We start from the raw sequence: 11,249 nt of genomic DNA on the forward strand, positions 1-11,249 counted from the left end.
GGGTGACGACAGTGGGGATAGAGACAGCAGAGTGGTGGGACTAAACTCAGTAGACATTTTGATGAAAGATACACAGCGGGGCGCCTGGGTGGGTCAGTGGGTTACAGCCTCTGCCTTCAGCTCAGGTCATGATTCCAGGGTCCTGGGATCGAGCCCCGCATTGTGCTGTCTGCTCAGCAGCGATCCTGCTTCCCTTCCTCTCTCTCTCTGCCTGCCTGTCTACTTGTAATCTCTGTCAAATAAATAAATAAAATCTTAAAAAAAAAAAAAGATACACAGCAACTTAATGACCAAATATGCAGCGGATGAAGGAGTGGGAGGTGCTAAAGGGGATTTCAGGGTTTGTAGCCGGGCAGATGGAGTGCATCATCCTGGGATAGAGCCCCGCATCAGGCTCTCTGCTCAGCAGGGAACGTGCTTCCCTCTCTCTCTCTGTCTGCCTCTCTGCCTACTTGTGATCTGTCTCTCTGTCAAATAAATAAATAAAATCTTTAAAAAAAAAAAAAAAAAAAGAAAGAAAGAAAGAAAGAAAGAAAAAGAAAAACTAAGGATGCAGTGTGACAGACTGAAGGAAGGCAAGGTGGTCAGTTAAGAAAATTCTTGTGCAATAGGCCAAGCAAGAAATGATGTCGACTTGAGCCTGGGCTGTGGATAAGGGGAGAGGAGGCTACCCTGGAACCTGGTTTCTAGTTGGATGTGATATAAAAGAGAGGGAGAGCTTTTGGCTTTCAGCTTGGAGGTGGCAACTGTGTGACTCACTTAGGTGGTCCTGAATCCAGGCTCATCCGACACCAGCAGCCTCCACCATGCCGCCTAAGTTCAAAATCACCGGTGGTAAAGGCAGAGCCACGTCTGCCCTAGCCCCATAGATCAGCCTGCTGGGTGTATCTCCAAAAAACTTTGGTGATGACATCACCAAGGTAACCAGTGATTGGAAGATCTAAAGATTACAGTGAAACGGCCCATTCAGAACAGACAAGCCCAGACTGAAGGGGTACCTTCTGCCTGTGTCCTGATTATCAAAGCCCTCAAGGAACCACCAAGAGACAGCAAGAAACAGAAAAACACTGAGCACAGTGGAAGTACCACTTTTGATGAGATTGTCAGTATTTGGCCAACAGATGCAGCACCAATCTGTAGCCAGAGAACTCTCTGGAACCATTAAAGAGATCATGGGGATTGCCCAATCTGTGGGCTGCCAAGTTGATGGTTGCCACCCTCATGACATTATAGATGACATCAACAGTGGAATGCTGTGGAATGTCCAGCTAGTTAACTACAAAGGAAAATATTTCAAAAAAGGATCATTTGACCAAAATGTAAATAATTAAATAAAAGATGGGGCACCTGTGTGGCTCAGTTGGTTAAGCATCTGCCTTTGGCTCAGGTCATGGTTCCAGGGCCCTGGGATTGAGTCCCATATTGGGCTCTCCATTCGGTGGGGAACCTGCTTCTCCCCCTCCCTCTCTCTCTGCCTGCCACTCTGCCTACTTGTGCTCTCTCTGTCAAATAAATAAATAAAATATTTTTAAAAAGAAAAGAAAAGAGGGGGCCTGGGTGGTTCAGTGGGTTAAAGCCTCTGCCTTCAGCTCTGGTCATGATCCCAGGGTCCTGGGACTGAGCCCCACATCGGGCTCTCTGCTCAGTGGGGAGCCTGCTTCCCCTGCTCTCTCTGCCTACCTCTCTGCCTACTTGTGATCTCTGTCTGTCAAATAAATAAATACAAAAAAATCTTAAAAAAAAAAAAAAAAGAAGAAGAAGAAGAAAAGAAAAGAGAGGGAGATACACGCATCCCCACAGCAGCATTATTCACAATAGGCAAAAACGGAGTCAAGCCAAGTGTCCATCAGCAGATGAATGGATAAACAAGAGGTGGTCTACACATATTATAGAATGTTACTCAGCTTTAAAAGGGAAGGAAATTCTGACACATACTACAACATGGACAAACCCTGAAAACATGGTAAGTGAAATAAGCCCATCACAAAAAGGTAGCTACTATATGGGCTTGCTTATTACATAAGGTACCTAGAGCAAATTCATAGTGACAGACAACAGAATGGTGGTTGCCAGGGGCTGGGAGGCTGGTGGGCTGGGGAGTTACTGCTTAAGGGAGACAGAAGTTCGGTTTTGCAAGATAAAGACCTCCAGAGACCTATAGAGGTGATGGTCATGCAACAACATGAATGTCCTTTAATGCTACCAAACAGTACGCTTAAACATGGTTAAGATGATTAAATTTATGTTATGAGCAATTCATACAATTTTTTTTAAAGTAAGAGAGGGAGAGGGAGTCAGAGTTGATAATTTTGTACATCTCCCAGCCTGTAGCCCTAAATGAAGGGCAGCACCTTTAACTGTGCTCCAATCCACAACAAGAACAATGCAGGGGAGTGAAAACAGAATTCAGAGCTGTGCAGATGTCCGGGCTCAATACAACTGAGGACACAGTCTTTCCCAAAATGCTCCCTGACAGGACAAGCATTGTCTCTTACATTCCTAGACTCTAAAAATGATACAACTTGAAAGATAATTAACGCCAGCCAAAAAGAAACAGGAAGTGACTTCTTGATTATTCATTTGGAAAAGCGGGATTCCAGTGTATGTGGGGCAGGTTACACAAATACGTCAATTTCACTCCTTTCTGAAACACAAAGAAAAGAACAGTAAAGACATTATGTTTTTTAAAAAATCAACCTTAGCCACAAAATCTGGAAACCAGACTGCAGATGGAGAAGCAGTACAAGACTAAGATGACAAAAAGGAACCCTAGCTAGGCCTGCAGCAGAAAAAACCAAGATCCGATCTGATGTCTGCCCCAGAACTTCCAAGAGACTCCAGAATTAGTAGCCCTAGGTAATTCTGCAAGCTGGGATGAGACAAGGGCTGAAGAACAATGCAGGGCAGTGAAAAGAGAATTCGCTTTCAAGAAGGAAGGTGTGAAAACCCATCTAGGTAGCAATCAGAGCGCAAATCCCTCCTGCACTTACAGTGGACTCTCCCACACGAGCAAACCACTGGAGATTTATTATCTAGAGCAGGTAAAAACATGGGACTCAGGTATGTGGGACAATGAGCTCAGTTAGGGACAGAGGTTCCATTCTAAATACATGGAGACTTAGAGGTGTGTGTGTAATGCATGTGTATCAGTCCAGATGTGAATCAAAAATGCCAACCATTATAGGTTTTTCAGACAGGAAGGGATTTAATACAGGGAATTAGAGGGTACATACTCATGGTTAGAGCTGTGAAAGCCGAGTTCAGAGAAATCACCACTCATGTTCAGGAAAACTAGACATACAAGCATCGTAAGATACTGCATAGATGATCCCAGTTCCCCCATGGCTGAGGTGGCCTTGAGTCCCAGAAGGATACTCTGAAGCTGACAGGAAAATCCCATATCTGCCACCGGCTACTGCTACATTAGCAATGTGGCTTCTCTTTCTGAAATTCTCACTGGCAGAATAGAAATCAGAATCCTTCTGTTTGGGAGGCCTCGGTGGCTCAGTAGGTTAAGCATCTACCCTCAGCTCAGGTCATGATCCCAGAGTCCTGGGATTGAGTACCGCATGGAGCTCCCTGCTCAGTGGGGAGTCTGCTTCTCCCTTTCCCTCTGCTCCTCCCCTCTTGTGGCTCTCTTTCTCTCTCCTCTCTCAAACAAATAAATAAAAATCTTTCAAAGAAAAAAAAGCATGCTTGGGTGGCTCAGTAGTTTAACTGACTGCCTTCGGCTCAGGTCATGATCCTGGAGTCCCAGGATCGAGTCCCGCATCAGGCTCCCTTCTCAACAGGGAGTGTGCTTCTCCCCTTGACGCTCCCCAATCTCATGCTCTCTCTCTCAAATAAATAAATAAAATCTTTAAAAAAAAAAAAAAGAAAAGAAAAGAAAAAGAATCCTTCTGTCAAAAGATTCAGGCAACTATAGCATCCAGGTTCCCAGCCCCTACAACATGCAGCATAGGAGAGGGCCTAACAAAACAGGTATAAGATTAAGAACCAAAAAAAAAAAAAAAGATTAAGAACCAGAAGACCATATCCAGCCATATCCAATATCCAGATGCCAAGACCACCCTCGTCCTCTCCTCCCACTCTGTTCCCCGCTCCCCCAGTACTGGCCGATAGACCTTCACCTTCCAGGCAGAAGACAAAGGTCTCCTAACTAGTCGCCAAAGGGAAAAAATCAGGATGCTAAAATTTAAGGTTCTCGAGCAAACAGCCCAGCCAGATCACCTTCCAGTGAAGTTCACAAGTCAACAGAATACGGAATTCCCACCTCCAAAAAGCCCAATGATTCCCAGCAAAGTAGCTGCAATTTTTTTTTCAAATGTCTCAAATTCTCTAAACTTTAATTTGCTTCAAAAAGAATGTACATGAGGGGCGCCTGGGTGGCTCAGTGGGTTAAAGCCTCTGCCTTCGCCTCGGGTCATGATCCCAGGGTCCTGGGATGGAGCCCCACATCGGGCTCTCTGCTCAGCAGGGAGCCTGCTTCCTCCTCTCTCTGCCTGCCTCTCTGCCTACTTGTAATCTCTGTCTGTCAAATAAATAAATAAAATCTTTAAAAAAAAAAAATGTACATGAGGGGTGCCTGGGTGGCTCAGTGAGTTAAAGCCTCTGCCTTCAGCTCAAGTCATGATCCCAGAGTCCTGGGATCTAACCCCACAGCGGGCTCTCTGCTCAGCAGGGAGCCTGCTTCCTCCTCTCTCTCTGCCTGCTTCTCTGTGATCTCCGTCTGTCAAATAAATAAATAAAATCTTGAAAAAAAAAAAAAAAGAATGTACATGAGACATATGACACCGATAGCTGAGCTAAGATTAACAACCAATTATTCAATCACCACAAATGTGAAACTGTGAACCCAGAAAGGCCACAGTGCAGGAGGGATGTGTCACTAGAGTAACTGGTTGTGCCCACACTCTAGAACTCTCGAACTCTGGTTTTCAAAGTATGACCTGGAAACCTTCTCGTGCACCCAAGTCCCTTGGAGTCATCTGCGAGGCAAAAACTATTTTCATAACATGAACTTATCTGCCTTTTCCACTCCTGCTCTCTCCTGAGCATACAGAGGCATTTTTAGGAGACTGTATGACATCTGGTGACACCACCACTCTAACAGCTAACAGAATGGAAGTTGCTTTAAATTTTTTTCAGTCTTCATTTCTAACGGGGTAAATATCAATAGACAGAAACCACAAAATAGCTCTCTGGCATCCTTGAAACTATGTAAGAGTATATAGGGGCCAAAAATCTTGAGATTCATTGCTATAAAACATTTCAGTTAGTTGCTTTTGGAAAGGAATTTTTAATATGTGAAACTAATTAGAATGAGTTTAAGTTTATATCTTCAAAGGGAAAAGAAATAGGAAATGTTTTATTATCTTAAATCTGTTGATCCCTTAGGAGGAAGATTTTTCCACATAGACCCCCAAATTAAATTATTTTTCCCCTACAAATAAGCACGAAGATGCAAGTCTCACTTCTGGAAGGTAGGATGCACACCACTACAGTAGGGAGCCCCTAACAGGAGCTGCTCCTACAAGTAAATAATCTCAAAGCCTTTCCCAGTGGCTATGTAAATCAGCCAGTACCATGAGGCCCCAGCTCCCCAGAGTTTTACAAAGGAATGTGTCCTTTGGGATTGCCAAGGGATCTCAAGAGCTTCAGAGAACGGGAAACAAGCTCGTTTTTACAAAATCATGCTGATGCTGCAAGGGAAGGAGAGGTGTGAGAGACCGCTTATGGTGGTGTCATATCCTCTCAGGCCACCTTTTTGGTGTGTACAGCTGCTTGTCATAGCAGGTGTGGCCAGATGTCCATGGCTCACTGCACTGGGATCTCTCTCTTCTCAGTAGCTGCCGGTTGTGGAAAGGCTTCTCAGGAATCCCCTCTGGCACAAATACAAACCTGGAAGAGGGCATTTCATCCCTGGAGCACCCCTGACCACCAGACCAGTGGATAAATACTCTCCTCTCCATGTCCCAGGTGGAGGATATCACGGCCCATCCAACAGTTCCCCAGAGGTCCCTGGCCTGACTGAGCACCAGTGGTTCACCATGGCAGCCGGTTCAGTAACTCACTCTTGAATTGGCTTTCCTTCCTCCCCTCTGTCACTATTCCCTTGGATGTTCTTCCTTTTATGTTCCCTGGGATACCTTTCCAAAATAAAGCGCCCATGGTAAGTCCTTGTCTCAGTCTTTCAGTTGACCCCAGCTAAGAGAAGGCGTAAGATAAGCTCTTCACCTCCAACCAGGTGGGACAGGGGCATGGTCAGCACAAGAATGGCCCAGCTCCTCCCTGATCCTAAAACTTGGTAGAAGGCTTCACATCTAGCAGATGTTTTAAAATGACTAGTTAAGTAAAAAGAGAATGAAATCATAACCAGCTGTGGAAGAGAGACTACAACTTACTCCTGTGTTGTATGACAGACTCTAATGTGGATTTCAGAGAAAAAATGAAGTCTCAAGCCGAAGATGATCAAGACAGGAGGGTGTTTCTGGAAAAGGAGATGAGTCTTTACTACTGGAAACCCAGAGACTGACCTTCCTGGAGCTGGCAACCTAGAAGGTGAGGGGATGTGGGAGGGCAGAGTATGTTCAGATGAGCGAGGGGTTCAACAACCAAGGGATGAGTAGATTTTACATTGTGGGCCATGAAGCCTTGTGAGAAAAAGTATGGCCCAATGTTTCCACTTAACCACACCAAACTTTCTAAATACCCCTGACAATCAAACACTTGGGCTTGACTCTTTATCTCTTTCTTTTCTTCCTAGAGTGATTATGATTTGTCCAGGCATACTTTACACATTAATTTATTTATTCCGCAAAACAACCTTATGAGGTAGGTTCTATTATTACCCCCACTTCACAGATGGAGAACCTGGAACATAGAGAAGTTACACAGGTTGGAGACAGAACTGGGGCTGAAGCCCACCAGTCTGGCTCTCTCTCATACTTTGTCCCCCACAGTCAATAAACTCACCACATCCCACATGAAAAGCCCACATGATTCCTTTCGCACTGTTTCCCATATGTTGTATCCTTAGCATTTTTGGAACCTATAACCACAGGTAATTCATACATTTCCTAGGCATTAGTTGGGTTCCTGGTATATATATGTATCAGATGTTGGGCCAGCTGCAGGGGATAAAGATGCAAAAGACTCACTCTCCAGGAAGGTCCCATTACATACCTTGCAAGATGAGCCATGTCATGGAGAGGTGAACCTACAGGTCAAGGTGGGAATGTGGGCCTGGGCTGAAATTGGGATGAATTGGTAGGCAAAAAGCACAAATTCTCACTCATCCCAAAAGTGTCACTGAGAATCTGCCCTGTGCTAAGCCCTAGAAGGTAGAAAGGAAGGAGAGGGACACTGAAATGAGTTACTACACAGTCCCACTCAATCCTCATACTCACACAGGGTAGGAATAGCAAAGCTGGTCACACCAGGCCTTAGACATGATCTGCTATAAAAAATGATCAATTCCGTCTCCGTCTAACACCACTTTAAGTGACATAACTTACAGTAGTCTTCCATAACTGACCATATTAAATCAAGTTCCTGTTTTAGGTATTCAAGGCTCTAATCTTCTACTCTCCACTTGGTTATGACCTCACTACCCATTAAATCAATTTTTTTTCTTCCCAGTACATTACAAGTAAATAAGAAAATATTCACACTTTATGTGTTTGTCCACATGTGATTTACCTTTCTAGATGTTGGACTTATTTCTATCCATCCTTATCTATGGCCATTTTCAAAAGTATCCAATGGTTTTTTTTTTTCCACTCACATGGCTTTGGTCGTTCCTCTACCACAGTTCCATGGCACCTGTAAACTAAAGTCTCTGGGGTGTTTGGCACCATTGGATTTTACTCTTGCATGGTTCTTACAGCCATGCGTGTATGAGCTGGCACATAGTAGGTGCTCAAGAACCCGTATCTGATTCATGATGAAGTGTTAAGTACCATAGGGAAAGATCTCCCACGATCACACACTGTGCTTTAATATAATTTGTTATAAAACCTTCTTTCTCTTTCTCCTCATAGATAATGAAATACACTGATTCATCGGCCTTGTAAATAAGCCCAGTCTCCCAAAGGAACTACTGCAATATGAATGAAATCATCATTTTATGCTGGACATGATGCTTCTAGAATAGTGTTTGGCACACCATTAACTCCCAGTAACTATTTGTGGAAGTGAATTAAAATAATCAGCTTTATTTCACACCTACCACATATTTTATGATACGGTAAAGATTTCCAATAACAAAGTTGAAGAGCAGCCCTGATCAAACATAGAAAAAGTAGTTTCACCCACTCCACACGTTGTACTATTCTAAAAGACTAGGCCACTTTCTTTCTCCCGTTTCCTGGACTTCCCAATCTATGACTTGCTTAAGTTAGTTAAGACCATCAGTCCTCTCCACCCTTAGGAGTTACTAGTGGGAACCTACCCATCACTGGACACAAAATCTGAAAATGGCATTTTCAAATACTCTGTGGAGAATACAATTCAATGACACTCCTGACAGTCACTTTAAGGAGTGTGATCATAATATACTAAGTATATAAATACAACCATCTCATTCCACTTAGACCTTTTGAAAGAAAGTAAGTAATCAAAAAAGTTAAATTTTTATCCCCCAAATGATCCGGAATTAACATAAAAGAAAAGCCGAATATCGGAGGGAGGATACAAATTCTGGGACTCTAGTATATAACGAACAAAAACGCTTTGAAATCAGTCAATATCAATCTAGCAGACAATGAATTTGGAAAATTTGTCTCTCGTTTGGGCTTTTTTTTTTTCCCCCTCCAACAATACTCTACATAAATGGGAGTAAAATGTGACAGACTATTGTTTGAAACCTGCCTCAGTCCCTCTAATCCATGCACCTCCCGGTTGCATTGAGATCTGCCGGGTGACACATGAGATCTAAAGTGGGTGGATAAAAATAACCTGGTCCTCAAAAAGACATGATAAACGCCAGACAGCTGAGTCACTTTGAAGCCCATCTGACTCTGGAAAGGGACATTCACCCTCCTTTTCCTTGTCGCACATATACATGCCACCTGGTGAAAAACACCACCAACCGCCCGGGGTGGAAGGCGGTGATCTGTCGTAACTTCCCCCCTCCGGTCTCAGGTCACAACCCGCGGCTAAACTTTTAATAATTTATACTAATGCATTTCAGCCCAGGCGATGCACATAGAGCAGTAAGGGGAACGATGGAAAGAAACCGTAGTAATCCAGCAGACCCCCTATTTGCAGCCCCGCTGGAGGGACCCGAAGGTTTTTCTTCTGACAGTCTAACGGGAATAACAGGAGTGGGGAGCAACGAAAAGTGGAGGAAGAAAAGCCCAGCGAGGACATCAGAATTGCCCAGGAGTGGGAGTCCCCGGGCAAAGCAAACGGTCCCAGAAAAAGAAGGGCTGTGTGTGTCGGGGGCGGGGGGGTGGGGATCGATGCGGTCCACCCAGCCGCCCTCCGCTCTCGCCCCCAGGGAGGACGCAAACCATCCGCAACGCGCGGCTGAGCTCGGGGAGCTCTTCCATTGGATCTGTCTTTCAAACGGTGGCGGGGCTGGGGCCGGGCAGCTGGGACCTGGGGCCCTGTCAGCCTGGGAAGGCTGGCGGAGCAAACCCCGCGGCGCCCCGGTCTTCAGCTGCAGCAGCCTCGGGGAAAGCAGCGCCCCGCACGCAGGAGGCGCTCCCAAGCCTCTGCCGAACTGCAGCGCCCCGGAGCCAACTCCGCCGCCGGGGGAGGAGGTCCCGGGCTGCCACTGCGCATCTTCTCCCCCGGCTTCACGTGCCGCCCAGTGCCGCGGCTCGCGGCCGCCACAGGCCGCGGGCACCGCGACCCTCCCCCGAGGCGCCGCGAACGCCGCCGAGCCTCACTTACGGGGGAGTCGTACGAGAAGGCGCACTCGTTCTTGTACACCCTGTCCCCCGACCTGGGCACGCGGATCGTGGGCATGTGAGGCACCAGCAGCTCGCCGATGTCTCCTGCAGCCATCTTCCTGCTGCCGCTGCCGCCCGGCATGCCGAACAGGGCGCCCCGGCGCTGCATGGCCGCGGCGTGCACCCGAGCGGAGCCGAGCCGGGTCGGGCCGGAGCGCTGGGTCTGCCCGCAGCGGCGGCGGCGGCGGAGGCGGGCTGCGCGGGCGACGCGAGCCGAGCCGGGGCTGGCGGGCGGAGAGGGCCGCGGGGCGGGAACGGGCACCGGGGGCCTGGGGCGGGCGGGCGGGCGGGGGTGTGGGGGACGCTGCTATTTTTAATCCAATGGCGAATCGCCGGCCCAGCTGCAGCGTCAGGCGGGGCGCTGGGGAGCACCAGCCGCAGCGCGCCGGGGAGGGGGCGCTGGAGAGGGGCCCTGCGCCGGGATCCGGCTCGGCGGGGGGCGCGGGGGGCGGCGAACGAGCCCCCCACCCCCGGCATGGGAGCTGGCAGCGAGCTGGGTGCTCCCCTAGCCCCCGACGGCGGGCTGCGGTGGGGCACCCCCACGGTGTTTTCGACCCTAGATCGATAGGTTGCGAAAGGGCAACTCCGAGGCAGCTAACACAAAGAGCAGGATTTGGGGGTTTAAAAACCGCTTGATTTTAAAACAACTGCAGATAAAAGCGGGGACTTCCCCCGCCTGGGTAGGGGTGGGACTCGATGTGCAAATCTGGATTGCACAGCGTCGGGCCCAAATCTAAATTTGCGCTGTGCACTTAGGTGTTACCCTCACTAAACCTTGTTCCCCACTTTTTTTTTTTAAACATCTAAAGCTTATTAAAAGAGAATAGAATAGGATCCAGTGAGGATGGATGTAGATTTTTGCAGTAATACAGATTTCCTTCTTACGTATAGTGAGGAGGATCAAGATCTTTTTCGCGCGGGGAGTAGCTTTATATTTTTCTCTTTGGAACGTATTTTGCTTGATTTGTGCGAGGCTCCACGTCGTACGTTGAACAGCCTGATTTGAGCATCTTATTCAGACACACGATTTCCTGTGTTGCAGGTCCAGTTCCTCAAAATAAACAATGAATGGGGTAGGGGGGAGGTGAATAATTTGCCGAACAAAGCTTGCAACACAGCGTACTCTCATTTTCTCCAAAAAATTCTTAAAACACAGGTTCAATTCCGCTGAGGTTTCCTAACTATACCCAATGGAAAGGACAGGGTACCCACGGATTCCTGCCAATTAATGGAACGCAGTAATGACAAAAAATAGTGAATAAAATTGTTGGTTTCTGTAAGACTCTCCTA

At 47.0% G+C, this 11,249-nt stretch overlaps 1 protein-coding gene across 1 annotated transcript in view; it reads right to left on the bottom strand.

The window, feature by feature from the left end:
- USP13 (ubiquitin specific peptidase 13) overlaps positions 1-10,179 on the bottom strand; it is a 107,650-nt gene extending 97,471 nt beyond the window's left edge. The window contains exon 1 of the mRNA XM_032340111.1: positions 9,901-10,179. Within this exon, the coding sequence (XP_032196002.1) occupies positions 9,901-10,068 (168 nt within the window). The 5' untranslated portion in view covers positions 10,069-10,179. The remainder of the gene's footprint in view (positions 1-9,900) is intronic.
- Positions 10,180-11,249: the final 1,070 nt, after the last annotated feature.

This window comes from Mustela erminea, chromosome 1, assembly GCF_009829155.1.
Source record: "Mustela erminea isolate mMusErm1 chromosome 1, mMusErm1.Pri, whole genome shotgun sequence".
Classification (NCBI taxonomy): domain Eukaryota; kingdom Metazoa; phylum Chordata; class Mammalia; order Carnivora; family Mustelidae; genus Mustela; species Mustela erminea.